This window comes from Eriocheir sinensis, unplaced genomic scaffold (genome assembly GCF_024679095.1).
Source record: "Eriocheir sinensis breed Jianghai 21 unplaced genomic scaffold, ASM2467909v1 Scaffold125, whole genome shotgun sequence".
Lineage (NCBI taxonomy): Eukaryota > Metazoa > Arthropoda > Malacostraca > Decapoda > Varunidae > Eriocheir > Eriocheir sinensis.
Genome location: NW_026110573.1, coordinates 630,534 through 654,783, shown reverse-complemented (window position 1 = coordinate 654,783; position 24,250 = coordinate 630,534). Strand labels below are relative to the sequence as shown.

Here is a 24,250-nt window from a genome sequence, read left to right as displayed (position 1 = left end):
ACACTAGTAATAATAACAATAATACACGGCTGAGCTCTGCGGCGGCGGCGGGCTTGTCACACACTGTCGCCGAGCTACACAGCGTTGTGCGTGCCGGCCTGTCCGTCTGTAGTTCCTAGGGGCGAAACTATCAAGATGACCGCGTAGATTCCTCCTAATGCAACAAAATCCTAGTTAAATATATTACAGGTTGTATTTGTCAGCCAACGAAGGAATTAGGGTAGGTACAAAGAGCTGAGCATCATTGTGACAACCGTTAAACAGACAAATTCTGACTGGATATGCTACCTTGAGCCAAAAGTGGCACTTGACAACAATGAGAATCAAAATATGGCCTATAATTTTGTGAAACACTTTTTTTATGAACTAACTCAAACAAGACTGATCAAGTATAAAAGTTCCCATGCAGAAACCTTTCCGAAACCGACATGCCAACATCATATTTATATCTCACCAACGCATCTGTTTAGCGCACATAAACGAACATCACTTTGAAACCTACAACACTAAACACAATGTAGCTTAAGTAAGGAGGTAAAGCATGTCATGTACTTAACTCGTGTTCCTTGTCTACCATATCACAGGTACACACAGTGCATGCACGGGGCAGTATTCGTGGGTCGCGTCCATCGGTCTCCTGTGCGGGGGTGTTTGACGACGCACCACATGAGAAGAACCGTCGAAGATGATGACTGAACATTCCACTGCACCACCACACGCTGGCCTCATCGCCGAGAACCTCGTCCATCAACGCAACACTTATCCACGGACACAAAGTCATGATCCACCCTTTCCACAATGCACTATGAATTTTGTCCATTTCAGTTCATCTTTAAAACATAAACTAACTTTACAATCTCAAAACTGTTCATCCCTGAATACAAAACGTCGTGGCACCCAAAATGAGAGTCTGTCCATCACTATTTCCTTTTGAGGGCATAATAGCTCTGCCATTTCAAAAGGCATTATCCATGATTATCCTGAGTGGCAAGCAACGTTTCCATTTGCTTCTCAGTCACGTGAATAGTTATTTATATTTTTCTTTTCACCATAATCTGCGAAAGAAGTGCAGGCGGGTTTGATGTCGGTGAGGGCGTGGTGAGCAGCCGAGGCGGGTCAGTACGCCATCACCTCACACAGCACCATGGAGAAGACGCGGTGCCACCTGTTGGCAACCCCGCTCGCCTTGATGTACGGGAAACGACCCTTGATGGGCTGAGGACACTCCACGTGCACGCGCTCTCTGCTCACGGGGACAATGGATTAGTGGATTGAGCTAATAAATGTGTGTGTGTGTGAGAGAGAGAGAGAGAGAGAGAGAGAGAGAGAGAGAGAGAGAGAGAGAGAGAGAGAGAGAGAGAGAGAGAGAGAGAGAGAGAGAGAGAGAGACATAATCACCAACTTTGAATGCTTACCAAACTGATAATGAGTAATAGTCATAATTGCTTTGGCGCTGCTGAGGACCTAAAGTCGTATCATTTATCGTTTCCAACACATGTGTTTCACGAAGATGAAGGCAAGTCAAAATCAACCTTACCTGAAGAGAGCGTTGTTCAGTCTTGTAATGGAGGCGCACTTTTTGTGGTCCTGCGGCGACAGTGTGTCCAGGCGACGCTGGTTCTCGACGAAGACTGTGAGGCGGTCAAGGCCGAACACGTAGTCTCGGTACAGGATCTGCTGGTCTGCGGTCAGATGCGGAAGCTGTCTTTGAGATCAATCACACTAGTTAAGTTTGGATGCAGTTTTTTTTCTTTTTTTACAACAAAGGAGACAGCTCAAGGGCACAAAAAAAGGAAACAATAATAAAAAAGCCCGCTACTTGCTGCTCCTAAAAAGAATCCAAAGAGGTGGCCAAAATGCATGTGATAAAACCATAAGACATGAAACCGTATGTTCAGGATACACTGATTGTAGGCTACAGCACTTTCTTCTAAAAGAGTGACATTTTGCTACTCATGATTTACTATGCATACCAAAAGCGCTCCATCCCGCTCCTATTTTCTTCCTTATTATTTTTCGACGGCTAGGTTTGTACATCTGTTAGAAGAAGAAGAAGAAGAAGTAAAAGAAGAAGAAGAAGAAGAAGAAGAAGAAGAAGAAGAAGAAGAAGAAAAAGAAGAAGAAGAAGAAGAAGAAGAAGAAAGACATTAAAACGAAAACGAAAACTGAAGAGGAGGAGGAGGAGGAGGAGGCGGAGTAAAAGGAGGAGGAGGAATAATAAGTAGTGGGAGGCAGGCGGACGTTGATTGCCGGTGTCGAATGGCAGGTGAGGAAGTACCGAGTCTCCTGCTATAATTACAATCACTGCCATGTTTACAATGACGCCCATAACACATCGACAGCAAAAAAAGCAGCTTAGTAAATTTAAGTAAACTCGGCGCGATCCTCACTCAGCTGGTGCCGAATACGTTAGTCAAGTCGATGATTCTACTACCCCGCTTAGATTTTATATTTTTACCATGTCAAATTGTAGCGTGTAATTATCATGAATACACGGACTTTTAATTAAGGATGCGGAGCCTGTATATTTCACGATCAGACTCTGCGGATGACAGGTGATGTGCAAAGATTGGCATAATTGGATTAATATACGTGTTGAGGCTCACTGAGGGTCTCGCCCGCACGAGGGGTTGCCAGACTCACTTTAAACACAAGACCTGCGCCGAGGAAGGGAATATGCCTCATCTTAAACCTCGCTTGCTTGTCTCAAAAATACTATATCGGCCACGCTTCTTCATCTTTAAGAGAAAGCTAATTAACAAGAAAATATAGATGCCAGGTTTTTGTGTGTTCTAACTAACGCTCTGGACCCGGGGATTAAATACTTATCAGCCAAACTCGTACGTTTCAAGACAAAAGTTCCTTGGCAGGTACGTATCTCTAACCTCGCTTGAAGACTGATTATAGGCGGCTGACTAGAGGACGCTACAGTAAAACACAAGTATTGCGTTGCCCATTTCTCTGAAAACCACTACCGCGACGCTTCCGCTGGCACATAACCATACACAATTCTAAACGGCAATCTCCTGCAAGTGGTAAACTATCATTTGGGACGCCCGTCATCGAACAGGGGCATCGACAACTTAGTGACAACGCGCCCATTTAAGTCTGAGGACGGCGCAGGGCTAAACTGACACCTATATAGACTTGGGACGTAATGCTGAAGGGGGGGTGGGGGGTATAGGAAGCTGTTTTCGTGTGTGTGTTGCTTGTTGACCCTCTGTCCCCTCCCCCACCCTCACCTCTCAACTAATTTTTTAAAGGAGCCCACCAATATTCCAAAGAACATTCTGTGTAATGCAGTGAAAATACGGTGACAGTCAGAGTGCAGTGCTGGTATGGTCGAAGAAAATGCATAGCGATTGTTGAGTATGTCGCCCATCTACCCCGTCCACCCGCCCTGCCGACACGCCGAGGTCCCCAGGGTACTCCCGTCCGCCCACCCTGATACTGGCATAGATGCGTTCATGTGGCAGTGCAATGTTGGAGTCTCGTCACTCGGGTGGAATACGATGCACGCCCCGGCCCCCCTCCAAGGCTGTGCTGAAGCTCCCTCAACCATCTCCTAGCCGAGCAGAATCCATCCTCCCCTATTATTAATGTCCAGGACTTGGCAATCACTACTAAGCCTGTAACCTGAATAACCTTTCGGCACCACTGCACCTGCCCCCCGCCATCACCTGTTACATGACCCACTTTGGACCAGGGGCTAGCACCGCCACAACAACTGTCTCGCGCCACCACACTGCACTGAGCCTCCTCTCCACCCCCGTGCCACCAAATCATCATCAATCCCACCATCCCACACATATTTTAGCAGAGATTTATTATTTTCAAATATATTAACACTCAAACAGACAGAGACACGGGCATAGATAATCCTACCCCTGCCTAATGCCCCTATCTACGGTCTAAATACTTGCCCCTTCTAAATACTTGCCCCTGCTAAATACTTGCCCCTGCTAAATACTTGCCCCTGCTAAATACTTGCCCCTGCTAAATACTTGCCCCTGCTAAATACTTACCCCTACTAAAATACAAGCCAGACACATTCACCGCAGCTGGTATCGGGCGGGACGCGGAAGAAGCCCTCGCCGCAGTCCCCTTTGTGTGGGCAGCCGATGAGGGCGGCGCACAGGGCGATGGACCTCCTCCAGCGCTGGGGGTGCGGGCGGACGTAGCGGGCCTTGAAGGGGGAGTTGAGGTAGTGGCGCCGCTCCGTGTGCTTGTCCAGGTTGCCTCCAAACACCTGCAACAGTGCACAGGTGACGCCTCTGCCTTGGATGTACACAGAATATTGCTGGATTCGTCATGGAAACATTTGTGGTCACGGCGAACAGCATCTCGGCCGTCAATGGAGGTTAGGGGACGAGAGGGTTAGGTGTGGCCTTCATATCCGAGGAAAAAAAGCTGCGGGTTAAAATTACACTTGTTGCCTTGACGTATTTGAAATTAGTAAGATTTTTATGTGAATTTGTGATGTGATGTGATGCTTGAATGTGCTCTGAGGGCTGACTTTCTCCAGGGCGTTAGGTGAAAATTTTGGATAGGATGGTGAACCGAATAGGACTCGTATTTTTTATTTTATATATTTGTCTATTTATTTATTTTGTTGATTTTTATTTATGCTTGGCCCATAGCACCGGTAGGATTTCATGCTGGGCCCTGTTGGTCGGCCCCAGCCCGTTGGTGGCACAGGCAAGTGTTTTGGTGGCGCCATTTATGCTTGGCTCATGCTGCCCCGCGGAGCTCCACTTGATCCTCTATAGAGAGTTTCGCTAGAGTCCAGGTTGATAGATGGTCTTTAGGAAAGTATATGGGTAGACTTTGGTCACTTGGTTATGACTAGAAACTGTCAGCTTGTAGCGGCGGGCGGGACCTGAACCCGGGTCTTCCACGACATCGCGCCTGCACGTAGACCACCCAGCCACCGCCTGCTCTTGAAAATATGTAACACACACACACACACACACACACACACACACACACACACACACACACACACACACACACACACACACACACACACACACACACTTTACAGAGGCGGTACAGGTGAAGGTTGGGGGGGTCCTTCGTTGAGTCCCGCCGTCGGCTAACGATTTATCAGCCATCGTCAATTAAGATCACTCACATTCTGTTTGTAGCCCTACCTACCACGCCTTCTGCCAAAGGAAACACCGGGATGCATGAGCCAAGCAGTAAAAAAAGAAAATACCACGCACGCTGGCTGGGACCAGGACTGGGGCTGACCACCACTGCCTCGGGACAACACAGCGGTGTAGGAGGTTCAGATCACTCCCCTGATTGAAATCACTCTAGAGTAGTCTAGACCTAGGATGAAATCACTCTAGAGTGATCTGGACCCAGGTTGAAATCACTCTAGAGTGATTTCAACCTGGGAAGCGATCTGAGCTTGCTGTACTCCCTCCAGGTTCTGATTACTCCCTTATAGGTTCATAACACTTTCGTTTTTTTTCCCTATAAACAAAAAAATAAAAATATCCTAAGTTGACTGCTTTTATTATATAAGAACATAAGAACGTAGGAGTCTGCAAGAGGCCGGTAGGCCTGTACAAGGCAGCTCCTTTGAACCTAAGCTCCCGTGTATCTAACCCCACCTAATATCGCTGTCCATTAATTTATCTAATCTATTTTTTAATGTAACAATTGTATTGGCACTCACCACATGACTGCTAAGCCTATTCCACTCATCCACCACTCTGTTAGTAAACCAATTTTTGCCTATGTCCCTGTTGAATCAGAATGATTCCAGTTTAAACCCATTACTTCGTGTCCTACCCGGTTCTCTTACCAACAAAACCTTATGAATATCCCCCTTATTAAAGCCCTTCATCCATTTATATACCTCAATCATGTCTCCACGCACCCTTCGCCTTTCTAGAGAATGCAAGTTTAACTGTTTGAGTCGTATGGCAAGTTTCTCAACCCCTGAATCATCTTAGTCATCCTCCGCTGCACCGATTCTAACATTTTGATATCCATTCTATAGTAAGGTGACCAGAACTGAGCCGCATAGTCAAGATGAGGTCTAACTAATGCTAAATATACTTTGTGGAAGACTTCGGCGCTTCTGCTTACGCTACTTGAAATAAATCCCAGTACCCTATTTGAGCGATTTCTAGCTTGAATGCATTGTGCCCTTGGACGGAGATCAGAGCTCACTAAGACCCCTAAATCCGTCTCGCACCCAGACCTGCTTATGAGAGTGTCATTTAAGCAATAGTTATGTGAGGGGTTGCTCCTATCTACACTCAGAATACTGCACTTCCCTACATTGAACTCCATCTGCCATTTATCCGCCCAGTCATACAATCTGTTGAGTTCATCCTGGAGAATACTAGCGTCCTGATCCGACTCTATTATTCTACCGATCTTGGTATCATCTGCAAACTTACTGACATCACTACTAATTCCTGTATCTAAGTCATTGATATAAATAATAAACAAAAGTCGACCTAATACCGAACCTTATGGGACCCCACCCGCAACACATCCCCAGTCAGATCTTTTACCATTGATTTGCACTCTTTGTTTCCTATTGCTAAGCCACGCCTTGACCCAGTTCAAAACTTTACCCTCTACTCCGTGAGCCTGTAGTTTAAGCAACAGTCGTTGGTGAGGAACTTTGTCAAACGCTTTACTAAAATCAAGATACATTACATCATAATTTTCATCTCTGTCAACCGCCTGAAATACTTTATTGTAAAAGGACAAGAGATTGGTGAGGCAAGACCTACCTTTCGGAAACCCATGCTGCGAGTCGTGAATTAAGCTGTGTTTCTCTAGATGCTCCCGAATGTTCCTGTCTGTTATGTACTTCAGCATCTTGCCTATAACCGATGTTAAGCTAATTGGGCGACAATTTGAAGCAGCTGACATGTCCCCTTTTTTTTTTTAAATCGGCGTCACATTAGCTACTATCCATAGGCTGGGCACATAACTAGTATTTACCAGAGCTGGGCGCGTTACTGGATTTGGGATATTCCGCTACCGCTCCTCCGCACCTCGGACGCAGGTAGTCAGCACCTGTACTTCTGCGCCTAAAATGTTTTCGCTCGATCCGCTACCGGACCTCAGCACCTCCGCTACTATACCCAAAAATATTAAAGCGCGCCTAAAAAAAAACTGGTCCGCATCTCAAAAAAACTACTTATTCCTCCCTAATTTACATTTTCCCTTTCTTAATTAAATTCTTGCATTACACTGGGAGGGGTCCAGCTCCATGTCAGACAAGGAAATGTCTGACGTCGCCAGCGGCGTAGGGGTTCAGGAGGCTGACGGTGCAGGCGTGCTGGTTCTGTAGCTCACGCTATGGACGCTACTATCCCCAGATACACTCCTTCTCCTGTCGCTATCACCTCTTTTCACGTATCTGTCCATGTTTATTTTTAAACACTAAACAATTAACAATCGCAGTGAATCATTAAAAGTCAAAAGATTCTGAAAAGAAAAATAAACTTGACATAGTAATCAACTGGTAGCACATAGCCCTCCGAAATGCGCTAAAGTAATGCCGCGGACTATTTGTCGTCTTCGTTGTGTTTTTTCCTTAAAAATCTCAGGTGCGGAGGTCTGGACCCCAAATTTCGACTGTCCGCACCTGTTACTTCCGCACCTTATAAAACTTTCCGCACTTCCGGGCTTTTGCTCCTCGTTTGGTGGTCCGCAGGTGCGGAGGAGCGGAGGTCCGGACCGAGGTGCGGAAGAGCCCAGGTATGGTATTTACCGACATCTTAAAGGTGTCGGTTAGTGGGTCACTGAGTACATCACTAAATTCCTTTAATACCCTCGGAAATATCCCGTCAGGACCTGGCGACTTATTCTTCTTAAGGTTATCTATCTCATCCTGAACTACTTGCCCGGCAATGATTATATCCCTCAATTTATCGCCATCCCCGCCCTCGTACATACACCTGAACCCTTTCCGGAATAGTCGTTCGAATACTGAAAGGAAGTAGTCGTTCAACAATGTGCTCATATTTTCATAATTTTCTACTAGCTCGCCTGTGTTTGTTTTCAGCGGTCCAATTTTCTCCCGTGTTTTTGTTCTATACATCTAAGAGAAGCCTTTAGGATTACTTTTTGCCTCATTTGCTACTTTGTTCTCATAGTTCCTTTTTGCTATCCTGGTGTTTTTCTTCACTAATCTAGATAGTTAGACATACCGGCCCCTGAAATGTGTTTCACCATTCTTTATTTTCTGATAAATTCCCTTCTTTAACTCTATCTCGTGTTTTAGTCCACGAGTCATCCACTTAGGGTCATTGTTTTATTTTCGAGGTGTTCGCTGTGGTATATGCTGTCCCTCTACTATTACTCTGACTAAATTATTGTAAGACATTTCTACCTGGTTCTGCTGGCTCTCCAAGCCACCGTTCTGGCCCTCATGAATCCCTAAATTATCCCAGTTTACCCCTTCAAGATGTCTTTGAAGCCCCTCGTAATTTGCTCTTCTAAAATCTTGAACTAACACTGGGTTTGGTTCGCGGGTTACCGCCCAGTTTAAGCTAAAACAAACCGTTCTGTGGTCACTATTTCCTAACTCTCCACACACCTCCAACTCACGTAGCATGTTTCCATTATTAGTTAGGACTAAGTCTAATATGTTATCTCCTCTGGTAGGCTCAGTAACTACCTGCTTACGGAAATTATCTTGTATAAATTCAAGAAAATCCTCGGTTTCCAGGTCACCCACTAGGTCTTCCCAGTCTATATTCCTATAATTAAAGTCCCCCATTACGCAGACATTTCTACTTATACTCGCCCTGCCAATCTCCTGTAGTAATATACTCGTGTCCTGCCTGTTAAGGTTGGGTGGCCTGTATAGAACTTCTAGAGTTAGTTTTTATTTCCCTTTGTAAACGTCCACCCAAACTGATTCTAAATCCATGTTAGTTTTAACTGAATTGTTATCTAAACATTTAAGTGAGTCTTTAACATATAGCGCAACTCCACCTCCCTTTCTTCCCCTTCTGTCTTTGCGAAACATCTAATAACCCGTTATTTCAAATTCCGATCTAAAATTTCTATTGGCTGTGTTTATCCATGGCTAAGTGATCGCTATTATGTCAAAATTTTCTAAACAAGATTCACCCCTTAGTAAGTCTATCTTGTTTCTGAGGCTCCTGCTGTTAGTATAGAAGATTCTTAGCCCGTCCTCTGTTACTCCCCTATACTTACTTCTAAGCTGCCTGGTTGTATTATGAGCTAGATGTCCTCTCCCATTATTCCTCCCCCCCTCGTCTATACTAAAAAATCCCTCAGGGTACTAAGTGCTCGCTCAAGGGAGTCTGAGAGAGCCTCAACATCCTTGAACGTCAAGTGTTTCCAGTCACGGGCGTAGAGGGCGTCGTTGCCGAAGAAGAGCTCCCAATTGTCGACGAACAGCCACCCATTGCGCTCGCAGTGCTCAGCAAGTCTGCTGTTCACTGCTATCGCCCTGGACAGCCATCCATCGCCAACGCTCCTCATTGGCAGGACGCCACACACTACTGGCGACCCCCCAGCGTCTCGTACCCTACCTAACAATTCCCTAAAACGCTGGAAAAGGTCCTTGCTTGGCACACGGGAAACGTCGTTTCCGCCACAGCTGAGAAAGAAAATGGGGTTCGATCCCTCGCTTGCCATACACGCCTCAATCCTGTCTGATATATGGCCCACCCCTGCCCCTGGGAAACACACCCTCGTCCTGTTTTTATCCTTGCAGCAAAAATACCTGTCAGCATAACGCACCTGACTATCACCAACGAGAAGCACCCGGCGGCCAGGAGAAGGACCAGAAGGGAAGGTGGGTGAAGGGGGGAGGGGAGATCGGGAAGGGAGGGGAGGGATCTGCTGTGAAGAACGAGGAGACATTGTGGAAAAGGAGGAGGAGAAGGGGGAGGAGAAGGAAGAGGGAGAGGAAGAGGAGGATGTTGGGGAGGAGGAGTAGGATGGGGAGGAGGAGGAGGAGGAGGAGGAGAGAAGGAAGAGGAAGGAGGAGGAGGAGAAAGGGAGGGTGAGGGGTGGGGAGGGAGGAACGGACGAGGAGAGAGAGGAGGAAGAGGGGGAAAGGAAAGGTAAGGGACAGGTGTGGGAGGGAGGGACGAACGAGGAGGCGGAGGGCGAGGAGGAGAAAGAGGAGGAGGGGGTGGGAAGAGGGGAGAGGGGGGACGGAAGAGGAAGTCGGAGAGGAGGAGGAGGAGAAGGAGGAGGAGGAGGAGGAGGGGGAGAAGGAAGAACAGGAGAAGGAGGGGTGGGAAGAGGGGAGAGTGGAAACGGTCGAGGAGGAGGATGGGAGGGGGTACTATGTGGGAGAAGAGAATACCAAAGCCGGTAAAGAAGGGGAGGAGGACGAGGAAGTAGAGGAAGAGGAAGAGGAAGGGGAGGAGGAGGAGGCGGGGCTTGTTGGTGTTGTGCTAACTAATAAGTCTACCTGGGCGGCGAGAGTCGTAACCCTATTTTGTAACTCGATGATCCTCTGATCATCCTTCTGAGTCTTAACGCAGAACCTACAAACGTCCTTAGAAAGAAAGTACTGCTTGGCCATGCGTAGCTACACCCGGAACAGCGCTTGAGGAGAGACGGCATGGTGATAATATGGGCGAGACAAGACGAAAATAGCAAAAGTCCGCAGCTGCGGTGAGGTCGTCAGGTCAAATCTCTGGGGAAAAATGTGTATCAAGGAAAAAGGGCGCGCTTTTTTCTACCTACTAAGACGAAACAAAACAATAACAAACCAGCAGCTGCTGTCAGGTCGCAGTCAGGTCAACTCCCATGGGAAAAAAGGTGTGTCTAGGAAAAAAGGCACGGGTCTTTCTACCTACCAAGACAAAACACGTGCCTATATTATTATACCGATAAATCACATACCTAAATAAGATAATAACTGTGTTCACTAGGTTTGCGTGGAAAGGTGAATTATCCAGTGTTTTGTGTGGGCTTAGAAATTAACGTAGCTTGGCGCGCCTGATTCACGTGTTCCTATTATCACAAAACAGTAAAGTATCATAATAGTAGAATGAAAAGAAAACACAAAAGCAATATAAAACCATGTAGCACTGGGCTCGCGTGAAAGAGTGTTGAAATTAGTCTAGGTGTGGGAAGCCAATACACGTGTCCTAGAAGTAACTCTGGATCACTATCTATCTAGGTAAATACTAAATTAGAACACCTAGCGTTCCGGAGTATGCAGGTAGTGGTAATCCTCCTGAGTGTGTAGTCCTCTAGCACAGCAGCAAGCTCCCAGAAGCACAGAACGCCTCAAAGCACACCACAAAAGCAGAGGAAAAGGCTATTTGGCACCACACAGCAGCGGAGCAAAAAGTCAACGTCTTAACCTTAGGAAGGTCAGCGTGAGACTGACCAAAGGACCATGCAGCTCCCTCGACACATTGTTCACAGATTCACGACCCTGGTCATTGATTTGGATAGCTGGAACGCCATGGCGACATACGGTCTCATATATGAAAAAGTTATATACGAAAGCATATTATATTCTCATGCAGATGTCAGGAAAAGTGACTGGTTGTATAATATGAAACTTCTTTGTTGACTGTAAGTTATATTGAGAATCTCCATGATGGAAAGTTCGCTGGGATTCTTTTATTTTTTTTATTTTTTTTTTAATTTTTTTTTTTTAATTTTTGGTGGATCCTGATGGTTTGTCCAAGGCTTCTTCCCGGTGGGGCCTGATGGTCGGCCCAGCCCGTTCTGGTGCAGGCGACTGTTTATAGTGGCGCCATCTTGCATTGGCTCATGCTGCCCCCCGGAACTCTTTCTTGATTCGCTTGGACGGCTTCCTCTAAAGTCCGAGTTGATGGGTGGTCTTCAGGACAGCATGTGGGTAGTTTTAATCCACTCGGCGGTGACTGAAAAATCCGAATGCTAGCGTGGGGATTCGAACCCGCGTCGTCCATCACGCGGTGAATGTGGGCCCAGTACGCTACCAGTTCGGCCACCGCCTACCCGAATAAGATACAATTTAATTATGTAGTGATGTAAACCTTGGTTTAAATTAGTATTCCCCCTAGTTTCACAGCACACCTCTTTATAAGTTCAAATAACTCCTCATTTTTAAATCACTCTAGTGCAGCGTTTCTCGACCGGTGTAGCAGGTCCAAAGCAATGCCGTCAAATACCACTCTAGAGTGATATGAACCTTAGTTGAAATCACTCCCTCTGATCAGGCTCACCACACTCCCTCCAGGTTCAAACTGCTCCCCTACAGATTCAGAACATTCCCTTATATTATTTTCCTACAAACAAAATAATAAAAAAAGGTTATATACCGAAACATATTCTATATTCATGCGTATGTTAGGAAAAGTGACTGGTTATATACACCAGTACTTTTTTTTTACGCCTTGGCCTATTGCGCCGGTAGGCTTCATCCCGGTGGATCCTGGATCCCTGATCGTCGGTCCAAGGCTTCTTCCCGGTGGGGCCTGATGGTCGCCCCAGCCCGTTCTGACGCAGGCGAGTGTTTATAGTGGCGTCATCTTGCTTTGGCTCATGTTGCCCTCCCGGAGCTCATCTTTAATCCTAGAATCTAGAGTCCGGGTTGATAGGTGGTCTTCTGGATAGCATGTGGGTAGTCTTAAGCCACTCGGCGGCGGTTGAAAAATCCCAGTCTGGTGGCACCGTTCGGGGATTGAACTAGCGTCCTCCTGAACGCGGGGCCGTCACGCTATCCGTTCAGCAACCGCCTCCCCATATACGTAACTTCTTTGCTGATTATAAGTTGTAGAGAGAATCTCCATGATGGAAAGTCCGCTGGAGTTTAAATGATGAAACGGGATGCAAGTTGACAATTTTATTGCAAAGACAAAAGCATCTGACAGATTACGTTATTGTTCTGCATACAAGCACATTGCAAATTCCTATTCCTGAGAGTCCTTTGAGACACTCACACACTAAGAACACGATTAAAATGTTCCTGATAGTTGGTTAGATACACTTGGCACCGATGATACGTATCTGGTGGAACCTCACACAGAGGTTCATATGACAGCCATCTTCTTACACCTGCTTGGTCTTCTGTATGGATCACAATGGGCGTATTGAGCAGGGAAGCTGCTGCAACAATCTCTGCATCTGTTGCCCACACAGCATTAGCGTTCATACGACTGTTGTTCACGAGTTCTTCCATGTGCTTCTGACCTGAATAGTTTTCGAAGTGAGACTTATATTGCTGATTTGTGAGAACTTCCACCACACCGTGTAGTTTTCTTGTGGTGGTTCTCAGTTCCTGTAATTTCCTTTGGTAATGCTCGGAACAGGCAGCTGCCATCCCCAAGAACTGAGTCAACAGATTATGGTTCATCTGATAGTATTCCGGGTCTACGTCTGGGGAGTCTTCCCTTAGGAAATGGTACGCCAAGTTTAGTGGCAATGGATTTTCTCCAAGCGCCGTCACTTGGGATGAAAAGACGCTCATATTGTTCCTGTGTTCCAATCACTTCCACATCTTCATTACCTTCCGCATCATCAACTCTAGCCCTGTAATGTTTCATATTGCAAGCATTTGATTTTTTCTTCAGGACTTGAGAAGATTTAGGGTTCTTCAATGGATACAGTCCCTTACCCACCTCCATGTAGATGTCATATGGACCAGACCAAGGGTCATTGCTTTTCCCTCCTTTCCTGTCTGCACGCTTGCTATTACACAGAAGAACATGATCACCAATTTGAAAGGAAGCCTTGTTGTGTTGTCTCTTGTTGTAATATTGTCGTTGACGAGCTTGAGAAAGGTCTATATTTGATGAAACTTTCGGGTACACAACGTCTTTAAGGTCAGCAACAGACCGCAGGCGCTCTTCAAGGGATGATGCATCGAAATCACAATTAGAAGCTTTACATGAGGCATCTTCACACTGAATTGCTTGGACTTCAGCAGGCAGCACGGCAGTGCGACCATACATCAAATAAAATGGGCTACACCCTGTTCATTTATTCTTGCTTGTGTTGAAAGCAAAGAGCACACCAGGCAGAGCCTGCTGCCATTAACACTTTAGCCCTCCTAACACCTTCTGCAGGGACGACTGTATTGTACGGATGTTTCGCTCAACTAAACCGTTGGCTTGGGGATGATATGCACTGGTGATTCGTTGCCCCACACCCAAAAGACCATGCAGCTCCCTCGACACATTGTTCACAAATTCACGACCCTGGTCATTGATTTGGATAGCTGGAACGCCATGGCGACATACGGTCTCAAAGATGAAAACATCTACACCTCTGGCAGTCTTGTCCTTCCGCGGGTTTGCTTCAATCCATTTGGTGAAGTAGTTCACCATAATCGCCTTGCAGACATAGCCCTCCTCTGATGGTGTCAAGGAGCACATGTCTATGTCAACTTGTTTCCATGTTTTTTTTCGGGAATAGTTACAGGATGCAGGTCCAGTGAAGTCTTCTGGAGCCTAGTCTTCTGACAACGATCACATGTTCCTAGGTATTTCTTCACATCAGCTGCAACACCGAGCCACCAAAATCTGTAAATTAATTTACTGGCATTAGAAGAATACACTTGCTTATATTGACTGAAAAATGTCGTGAATGACTGAACCACTGAATCTGCTGTGTGTGTGTGTGTGTGTGTGTGTGTGTGTGTGTGTGTGTGTGTGTGTGTGTGTGTGTGTGTGTGTGTGTGTGTGTGTGTGTGTGTGTGTGTGTGTGTGTGTGTGTGTGTGTGTGTGTGTGTGTGTGTGTGTGTGTGTGTGTGTGTGTGTGTGTGTGTGTGTGTGTGTGTGTGTGTTGCCTGTCCATAATTTTGGCCAATGTCTTATCCCTGCCGATGTGGCCTCCAAGAGCTTTTGACTGTGTGTAGTTACCAGTACCCTCATGACACAAGGACACTATTCTCCTTGGTTCAGCTTCTTCTGGAATGACTCAGGTGGATAACCGAAATGAAAAGGAAATGAAAATGATGACATTAGATCATTCTCTTAGAAATATGTTGGTTTACTGAATTACTTCTCTTTTCATGTTCAGACTTTTCTGGATACTGGGTCGGAGACTAGACTTGTTTCTCTGGATTTTTCTTCTGCATCTGATGTAGTTAATCATAAGGCTTTACTTTTTAAACTTAAGTCTGTGGATATTAATGGTTCATTTTTTTCTGGATTTTTTATCTGCCAGGCACCAACATGTTGGTATTGATGGCTATTTTAGTAGTTTCTCTCATTTCACGTCTGGTGTCCCCCAAGGCAATGTTCTTGGGCCTCTTCTTATTTTTTATACTAGTGATATGTGGCATGGGATTTCTTCCCATTTGATGGCTTATGCTGATGACACTTCTTTTATTTTGTCATGTTCCTGATCCTTCATTTATATATCACGGAACAACACAATTGAGCTCTGATCTTTATTTGATCTTTTCTTGATGCCCGCGTTGGGGTATGAAATTACGTCCAGTCAAGACCAATATTATCCTTTCTAGTCGTTCAAGGACCCTCCATCCCCCTAATCCGGATATTATAATTAACAACCAAGTAAATAAATCCTGTAATTCATTAAAACTTCTTTGGGTGACTTTAGATTCTAATTTGACTTTTGAAAATCATATTAGGATAACTTCTTTCCTAATTTCCCAGAAGATTGATTTGTTGCAAAAATGCAGAGCCATTTTTAATGATGATAAGAATGTTTTAAACAGTTTTTTTTTCCCCTTCATTTTACCTTTCTTTGAGTATTGTAGTCCAGTTTGGATGTCAGCTGCTCCATCTCATTTAAAGCTTTTGGATCGTTCTTTTAATTCAATAAAATTTATACCGCCTAATTTTAGCATACATCGTCGAGTCGTTGGTGCATTGACCATGCTTTTCAGAATTGTCAATAATAATGAACATCCTCTTCATAGTGCATTACCTGCTCGAGTTCAGCCTGTTCGCCGAATACGTCATAATTCACGTTTCAATGTGCATGCTTTTCAGCAAGTTTTTTGCTCAACCAACCAATTGTCCCGAACATTTATCCTCAGTTTGACTTAAGTGTGGAGTCTACTTTCAGATGCAATTGTTTCAGAAGTTGCTATTGATAAAATCTAAAACAAAAGTTAAACCCTCCTGTTAACTTGCTAAGTATTTACTCCCTTTCTTTTATTTTATCTTTTCCTTTTCATATCCATATTTGCGCAGTGGGAGGACCCTGCTTGGGTCTATATCAGTATTAGGATTTTCCCCTGATGCCCTTTCATGGATTTCAAAAGAATGATAATGATAATAATAATAATAATAATAATAATAATAATAATAATAATAATAATAATAATAATAATAATAATAACAATAATGATAATGATAATAATAATGATAATGATAATAATAATAATTAAAATAACAATAATAATTATTGAATATAAAACTTACTTTTGGGGTCATTTCTTGATGCCTTATGCTTGTAAAACAGTTCTGCATTCTGCAAGACATACTTAGATGCCTTCCGACGGAGATTTGACTTCTTTCCATGATCACTCTTGCACCAATCTGGATATTTACTTGACAGCAAATATGTTTGTATTTCACGAAACTCCATTTAAAAAATGCAAGGTAAAAAAAAAACTGAAATCAACAGCCTATTTGAGAGACCTCTTGCCCGTAAGGAAGCAGAGTTAAGACTGATGGAGAGCAAATATCCAGACTGGTGCAGGAGCGATCAAGGAAAGAAGGCAAACTTCCGTCGGAGGGCATCTAAGTATGTCTTACAGAATGCAGAACTGTTTTACAAGCAAACATCAATAAATTAACCCAAGAGTAAGTTTTATATTATTCAATGAATATGAAACGAGAAGTAATTAAAAAAAACCAACATATTTCTAAGAGAATGATCAAATGTCATCATGACCCAAACTTTTCATTTCAGTTGTCCACCTGAGTCATTCTAATTAGAAGAAGTTGAAAGAAGGAAAATAGTGTCCATGTGTCAAGTTACCAGTACCCTCAAGACACATGGACACTGTTCTCAACGGTAATTCCACACAGTCAAAAGCTCTTGGAGGCCACATCGGGAGGGATAAGACATTGGCCAAAATTATGGACGGGTAAATCAACTGAAAAAAAGTATTACAGTGAATTACACACACACACGCGCGCACACACACACACACACACACACACACACACACACACACACACACACACACACACACACACATACTGCAAGTTCAGTGGTTCAGTCATTCACAACATTTTTCAGTCAATAGGCAAGGGCATTCTAATTATGCCAGTAAATTAATTTAGAGATTTTGGTGGTCTGGTGTTGCAGCTGATGTGAAGAAATACCCAGCAAAACGTGATCGTTATTAGAAGGCCAGTACTAGGCTCCAGACGAATTCATCGGACCTTCACCCGTAAAGCAATGGAAACAAGTTGGCATAGACATATGCTCCTTGACACCATCAGAGGAGGGCTATGTCTGTATGGCGATTATGGTGATCTACTTCACCAAATAGATTGAAGCAGAACCGCAGAAGGACAAGACTGCCAGAAGTGTATCTGTCTTCATCTATGTGACCGTATGTCGCCATGGCGTTCCAGCTATCCAAATCAATGACCAGGGTCGTGGTTTTGTGAACAATGTGTCGAGGGAGCTGCATGGTCTTCTGGATGCGGTGCAACGAATCACCAGTGCATATCATCCCCAAGCCAACGGTTTAGAAGAGTGAAACAACCGGACAATACAGTCGTCCCTGCTGAAGGTGTTAGGAGGGCTGAAAGGTCAATGGCCGCAGGTTTTGCCTGATGTGGTCTTTGCTTTCATCACAAGCAAGAATAAGGCAACAGGGTTTAGCGAATTTGATTTAACTTACCTCTAAAGTGATTTCATCCTAGGTCCAGATTACTCTTGAGTGATTTCAACCTAGGTCCAGACTACTCTAGAGTGATTTCAACCCGGGGAGTGATCTGAACCTAGTTCCAGCTCACTCTAGAGTGATTTCATCCTTGAGTGATCTGAACCTAGGATGATATCACTCTAGAGTGATATCATCCTAGGTCCAGACTCTAGAGTGATTTCAACCCGGGGAGTGAGCTGGGCCTCCTACACCGGCACAGAAGGATGGCACATACTGAGCACATGACTCGCAGGGCGCGCTACTTGTTCAAGATCCCAATGCTAATGGAAGTCCTAGCCAACACTGCTGCCTCCATTGTGGTGGTGTTCCGGTGGCTAAAGAATCTGCTTGGTGATGACGGTGATTAAGGAACAACCCACAGGCACCACCACCGCCGCCCTGTCATTATCGCTGGTTTTATCGCCACCACCCTAGCTGTTAATTTGTCTGAGCGTTGATTATGCATGAAAAAAAGTTAATGTATTGAACTTGATTTTCTGGTGCAGCCCCGCCCCGCCCCGCCCCGCCCCGCCCCCTCCTGCTGGTCCAGCTCCTTCCCCGCGCGACGGCCCTGGTGGGGTGAGTCTGTGCCGCCTCCGTCCATTACGAGCATGCTCATCACCACGTCGGGGACCTTTGGCGGCTCATTTTCTTGGCGTGAAGTGTTTCAAATTCTCATCTTCCATAAAGTAATATTACAGTGCATATTTAGCATAACTTGAGGTTTCTGAAGAGTTATTTGATGGTGCAGGGGATGGGTGTCGTGAGAATGATGGTGATGATGATAGCGATGATGGTGATGCTAGTGGTGCCGCCGGAGCCATTGTTGATCATGAGTGCAGGCAGGCGCAAAGGATAACCTGATTACCTCGATGAGCCTTGGTGAGAAAAAACACCTGGGTCGGGCTGGCAAGAACTTACTCTATAGCTACTTAAGCCACACCCAGGCTGATGAGATCATTTGAAACGCATTAACTCGATTTCACGCTCCCCTCCTCAGTAAGAGTGGCATCAGCCTCATCAATATAAGCTCCCGACAGACACGCTCAGCCGCTCCCGTAAAATTTGAATCTCAGACATACGTATAGGGGGCTACGTAAGAATAATCTATGATCTCCAGAATGTAGAATACATCAAGGCAAATATAGTTAACATGATCATTACTATCACTTAGATTTTTAGCTCAGGTCTTGGCCACACGTTCCCACGCTTCCAAAAGGAGGATTACCACAGCTTGATGTGAGCTCAGCAAAGTGAGAGTGACGGCCTGCGATGGGTTTCCAGCACGCTGCCTGTGTTTCGCAGTATATTTTTCTTTTATTTATCACCATTGGCTTCGCTTTTAGTTGCACACCAAAAACTCTGACCTTAACTTACGTGCGTGCCCCAAGAAAATGTGTGTGGAAATGAAAGAGCAAGTGAGAGCCAGTTCGGTACTTGTTAGGTATGGATGGAGACACTGGCTAACATGATTGCTTTGAGAAATTAATAATTAAATACAATTGCTGGCTGACGTCGATCCGAAGCAAGGGTGCGGCCCGTGGAGTCATGTCCCACACGTGCACAGCCACTGTATGGGTGCTGCATCGTGCGCCTGCGTGGCGGTATTAACTCAGCTAATCACAAGGTGCGAGCGAGGCGGACCGATCTATTCCAAGCTTCTCCTTCACCCCGCCATCTTCATGGTGGCAGCTGCCTTAGGAAGGGATCGAAGGACGTGAGTGCTAGCGACCGCATTAAGATCGATCAATATAACTCTCTCTCTCTCTCTCTCTCTCTCTCTCTCTCTCTCTCTCTCTCTCTCTCTCTCTCTCTCTCTCTCTCTCTCTCTCTCTCTCTCTCTCTCTCTCTCTCTCTCTCTCTCTCTCTCTCTCTCTCTCTCTCTCTCTCTCTGCAGTATATATATATATATATATATATATATATATATATATATATATATATATATATATATATATATATATATATATATATATATATATATATATATATATATATATATATATATATATATATATATATATATATATATATATATATATATATATATATATATATATATATATATATATATATATATATATATATATATATATATATATATATATATATATATATATATATATATATATATATATATATATATGCGTTAGTAAAATCAAGGCAAGTAACCCCAACAGCAGCGTGACCAAAATACAAACCTTTACTACGTTAGCCCTTTCAGTCCTGTTATACTACTGCCACTACCACTGCAGTGACCGTAATAACACATTTTTCAACAAAGAATACTGTGTCTACTAAGCAACACGAAAGACAATAACCTGAATTTAAGGAAAAGCAAGCAAACAACAGGTCAACACAACACCAGGTTCCCCAGATCGCGGACGTCTGCGTCCGCCGCCGAGCCTTGCCGTCGTCGCCACAAGGCCAAAGGGTTTCCCCTCGATGCCCACAGCTGCCCGCGTTACAAACCGGTGCAGTAATTCTAAACAGGTTTGCTCGTAAAGACTGCCTCGCAAAATTCATTTCTAAACGTGAAAGTTTCGCAGATAATTTAAAAGAAAAGTGTCAGGGCTTGGGGAGGGCTGACCGCCATTATTACTGTTATTATTTATCTTTATTCCTGCCGAGTGTTGGGTCAGGCTTTGAAGAGGTGATGCTGGTGACGCGTTTGTGACTAGTGCAGTCATATGACGGCCTGCTCTAACAACCTGATGACCTAATCAAAGGAGAACTCGAAGAATATTAAGCAGGAGGAGAACTTACTATGACTTATTTACAAAGTGGATACACAGAAACCTTGGATTTTATACATTGATGATATGTAATGATCTAGGCACTAATTAACGTTATGAAGCCCTAGGCGAGTAAATGACTCCAACGATAAAATTACGTTGTACTTTTTCTCCTTGCTTTTATTTTTAAGGCGCAACAAGTTAAAACATCTCGGAAGAATTAATGTTATTATCCGGCGTTATGTACGACACCGGATGTTCATCACTGTCCTCATACTATGACAAGGAAAGGCCCCATGGCAAAAAAGTGGACGCTATTAGACGCTGTAGATAGAAGCTACGATGCTGTATACTAACGCCCGTCCCTCCACAGCTTATGACGATGAAAGTGTTAGTCATGCATGGCGGCAAACCCTCGCTCAGCCACAGCGCGCCTCCACCGGGCAAGCACATCACAGCTACAAGTAACATAGCCCAAGGCCACACTTCCTCTATTAGCCTAAACACACACCACTGCCTACCATTAGTTTGGGGGCGTTAGTGAAGCGTTGCAGCACACCCAGGCTCAGGCACAGCACACAGCACCTCTCCCCAAAGTCAAGACAGAACAGCCCACATCCTTCACTCGTTACGCAGCGCCGAGACGCACTCCGACAGTCCCTCCACAAGCCTAAATACACACCACTGACTACCATCAGTTTGCGTGCGTAAGTGAAGCGTTGCAACACACCCAAGCTCAGTCACAGCACACAGCATCCCCTCCCCAAGCCAACACAGAGCAGGCCACACCCTCATTCCTTCCACCAGCACGACACACCACTGCCTACCATCAATACAGGAAGCTCTATCTGGCTCATCTTAGTATCGAGGTGGTTGTCGTCTTTGTAGGTGAACCAGACCTTGGAGTCGTTGGAGTAAGTGAGGGTGTAGGCCTTGACCCAGTGGTTGCGCCCCGTGTCCCTGCGGCTGCGCGTCACCACCCCGGTCACTAGGTGCGGCGGCCCCAAGTCCCACTGCAGCCACTGGTGCTCTGCAGGAAGGAGTTTAAGGCGGTGCTCTTGGTAACTATGTGGTGACTCATCATGCTGAAATTGCAGTGTGATAACTATCTCATAATAAACAATTTAAATGACCTCTGAAAAAATGCTGTGATCAGTGAAAATGGTAATAAGTAGAAAAGTGTGTTATTCACCATGGTCTGATCAAGTGCTAGACCATGCCATCGCCAGGCAGTACCCTCCCCGAAAGTGCTTGGGGTTGTATAGTGACGGATCTTTGCGTGCGGGTGAAGCCTCACATCACACCTATACATACCCGAGAGGCGGGGCACAGCCCCCAACTGACACCTGGGACCCATTTACTGCTGGGTAGACAAGGGATACAGATGAGAGGCGACTACCCCCGGACATCTTAGTTGTAAGCCGAGTGCGCTAACTACTGTGTGTGTGTGTGTGTGTGTGTGTGTGTGTGTGTGTGTGTGTGTGTGTGTGTGTGTGTGTCTCACCGTCCTTCCTGCGGGCACACCAGGCTCGGTGGGAGTTGAGCGTCGCGTCCTTTGGTTGGCAGGATTTTTTTTTTTTTTTTTTGTGGCCTATTGCACCGGTAGGCTTCTTCCCGGTGGATCCTGATGGTCGGTCCAAGGCTTCTTCCCGGTGGGTCCTGATGGTCGGCCCAGCCCGTTCTGGCGCAGGCGAGTGTTTGCTGCGGCGCAACGGCTTGTGCGAGCTGGCGGTGAGCACCACGTCCGAGCCCTCGCTGATCACCATCTTGCACTCTGCGGCACAAACACATACACAATCAGCATACACTCGCTCTATATTACGTATATTTACATATTTTTGTGTTCCTGAACATTGCAATACAGATACAACCGCCACACAGACTCAGTGTACGGTCTCTGTGTCGTGTTATTTATATTAGCATCTGCCTGTAAGCTGTAACGTTGTCTGCTAATAATACAAGACTGAATTACGTGTCAGAAAATAAAGTTTGTCACAATAAATTATGAACGCCATTTTTTTTATGGTATGCTGGGAGTAGATAAGAACTTTGTGGTGCCCCGCGGGACGCGACACCACTCACTACGCTAGCTGCAGTATCACCATTATCCACCTCAATATCTACCGAGGGCGACAGTGGTATAGAACGCTAAACATTCCCCTTACAAAAACACTGAAGAACACTGAAGAACACTGAACACAGCACGGAGCCCGGAGAACATACAGACGAGGCGCCAGGGTGTCCCTAAAACTCGCCGCTTATCTACCAGCAGTCAACACACGAGCAACGGGACATCCATCGACTCCATCGACGGGTCAAGGGTCACGTAAACCGAGCTGCTCGGGTGCGCCACCTCCCACTTGACAGCCACCCTTCTCATTCTAAGGATTAGAATCCATTAACCATGAAGCTACACACCATAAGGATGTTCCTATGATACTCACCCCCACGTTCCTTGTACACAAAATCAACCGGTGCTAACCCTAGCTCATAATATTGTAAAAGTCAGGCGCGTGAACCAACCTTATAGACCAGCCGGTTAGGAAGATTGTTATATAAGTTTGATGTAAGACTCACACATTACCCTCGTGATGTATGTATGTATGTCATGCCCAAAAACCCATTTTTGCAGGAGAGACCTCAGATCAGCCAGCACTCTGCTCGCTCTCTGTACACTTAGTTGTCCTCCGTAGACAACATGGGCAGAGCACTCATCTTTATTACCGTGAGTACGGAGTGAAGTGGTACCGTAGAGGAAAGCGTATCCATTGTGTTAGTAGTTCTGTTTAGGAATATTTAGGAAATAAGTGATTATAATTCTGTAACAGTTAATTTTCGTATTGTTGAGAATAACTTCTCAGTGTTATACAAGTACTGACGTCAGTAACCAGCCGTGAGAGAAAGCCTGAAGACTCATTGAGTCTCGTTAAGCCAGTCGCTGGTTTTAACAATATTTTTGCCTCTTTGTAGTGTTAAAATAGTATTAAGGTAGATGAAAATAAGTATAAGAAAAGCGACACCGTTTCATCACCCCAACTTACGAACTCCTTTAAATACTCTTAAAGTACCAGAATCTTAAGTCAATTGTCGCAAGTGCAAGCAGTGTGTTATCTCCCTTTAGAGCCCGCTAGCGGGTTACAACAACTTCATTAGTTTTATCTCGTGATTTTTCTCTCTTATTTCATGAAGCGAATATATATATATATATATATATATATATATATATATATATATATATATATATATATATATATATATATATATATATATATATATATATATATATATATATATATATATATATATATATATATATATATATATATATATATATATATATATACATATATATATATATATATATATATGATAAATATTCTAATAAATAATATTTTCATGTTTTCTTCCGCCTCACTAAGCATCAGGATGACAGGAACAATTTCACGCACAATAGCAAGGGTTTAGTCGACTAGCCGTCGACTCGTATTTACTCAGATTTGATCAGTGCCACTCTGACGCGTACCATCTGTATCTTTTCTTAATTCTTTTCTGCCTTAGACTCGTCTAGAATATCTTGAATCGAATATCCGTGTATGTGAGTAAGATCTTTGACCAATGGCAAGAGCTTCCTACAATTCTGTGAGACAAGTCGTAGTGTTGCAGAGAAAAGGATCCTGCCACC

The 24,250-nt window shown here is 44.7% G+C and overlaps 1 protein-coding gene across 1 annotated transcript; it reads right to left on the bottom strand.

Moving 5' to 3' along the window:
• Positions 1–92: 92 nt before the first annotated feature.
• Positions 93–22,451, bottom strand: LOC126989630 (EGF-like repeat and discoidin I-like domain-containing protein 3; the record flags this gene model as incomplete). The annotated part of the gene is made up of 7 exons (XM_050848233.1): positions 93–1,243; positions 1,538–1,682; positions 3,444–3,450; positions 4,040–4,249; positions 21,405–21,598; positions 22,073–22,139; positions 22,269–22,451. Coding segments are annotated over 7 exons (933 nt in total), but the record flags the coding sequence as incomplete, so codon positions are not given.
• Between the last annotated feature and the right edge of the window lie 1,799 nt (positions 22,452–24,250).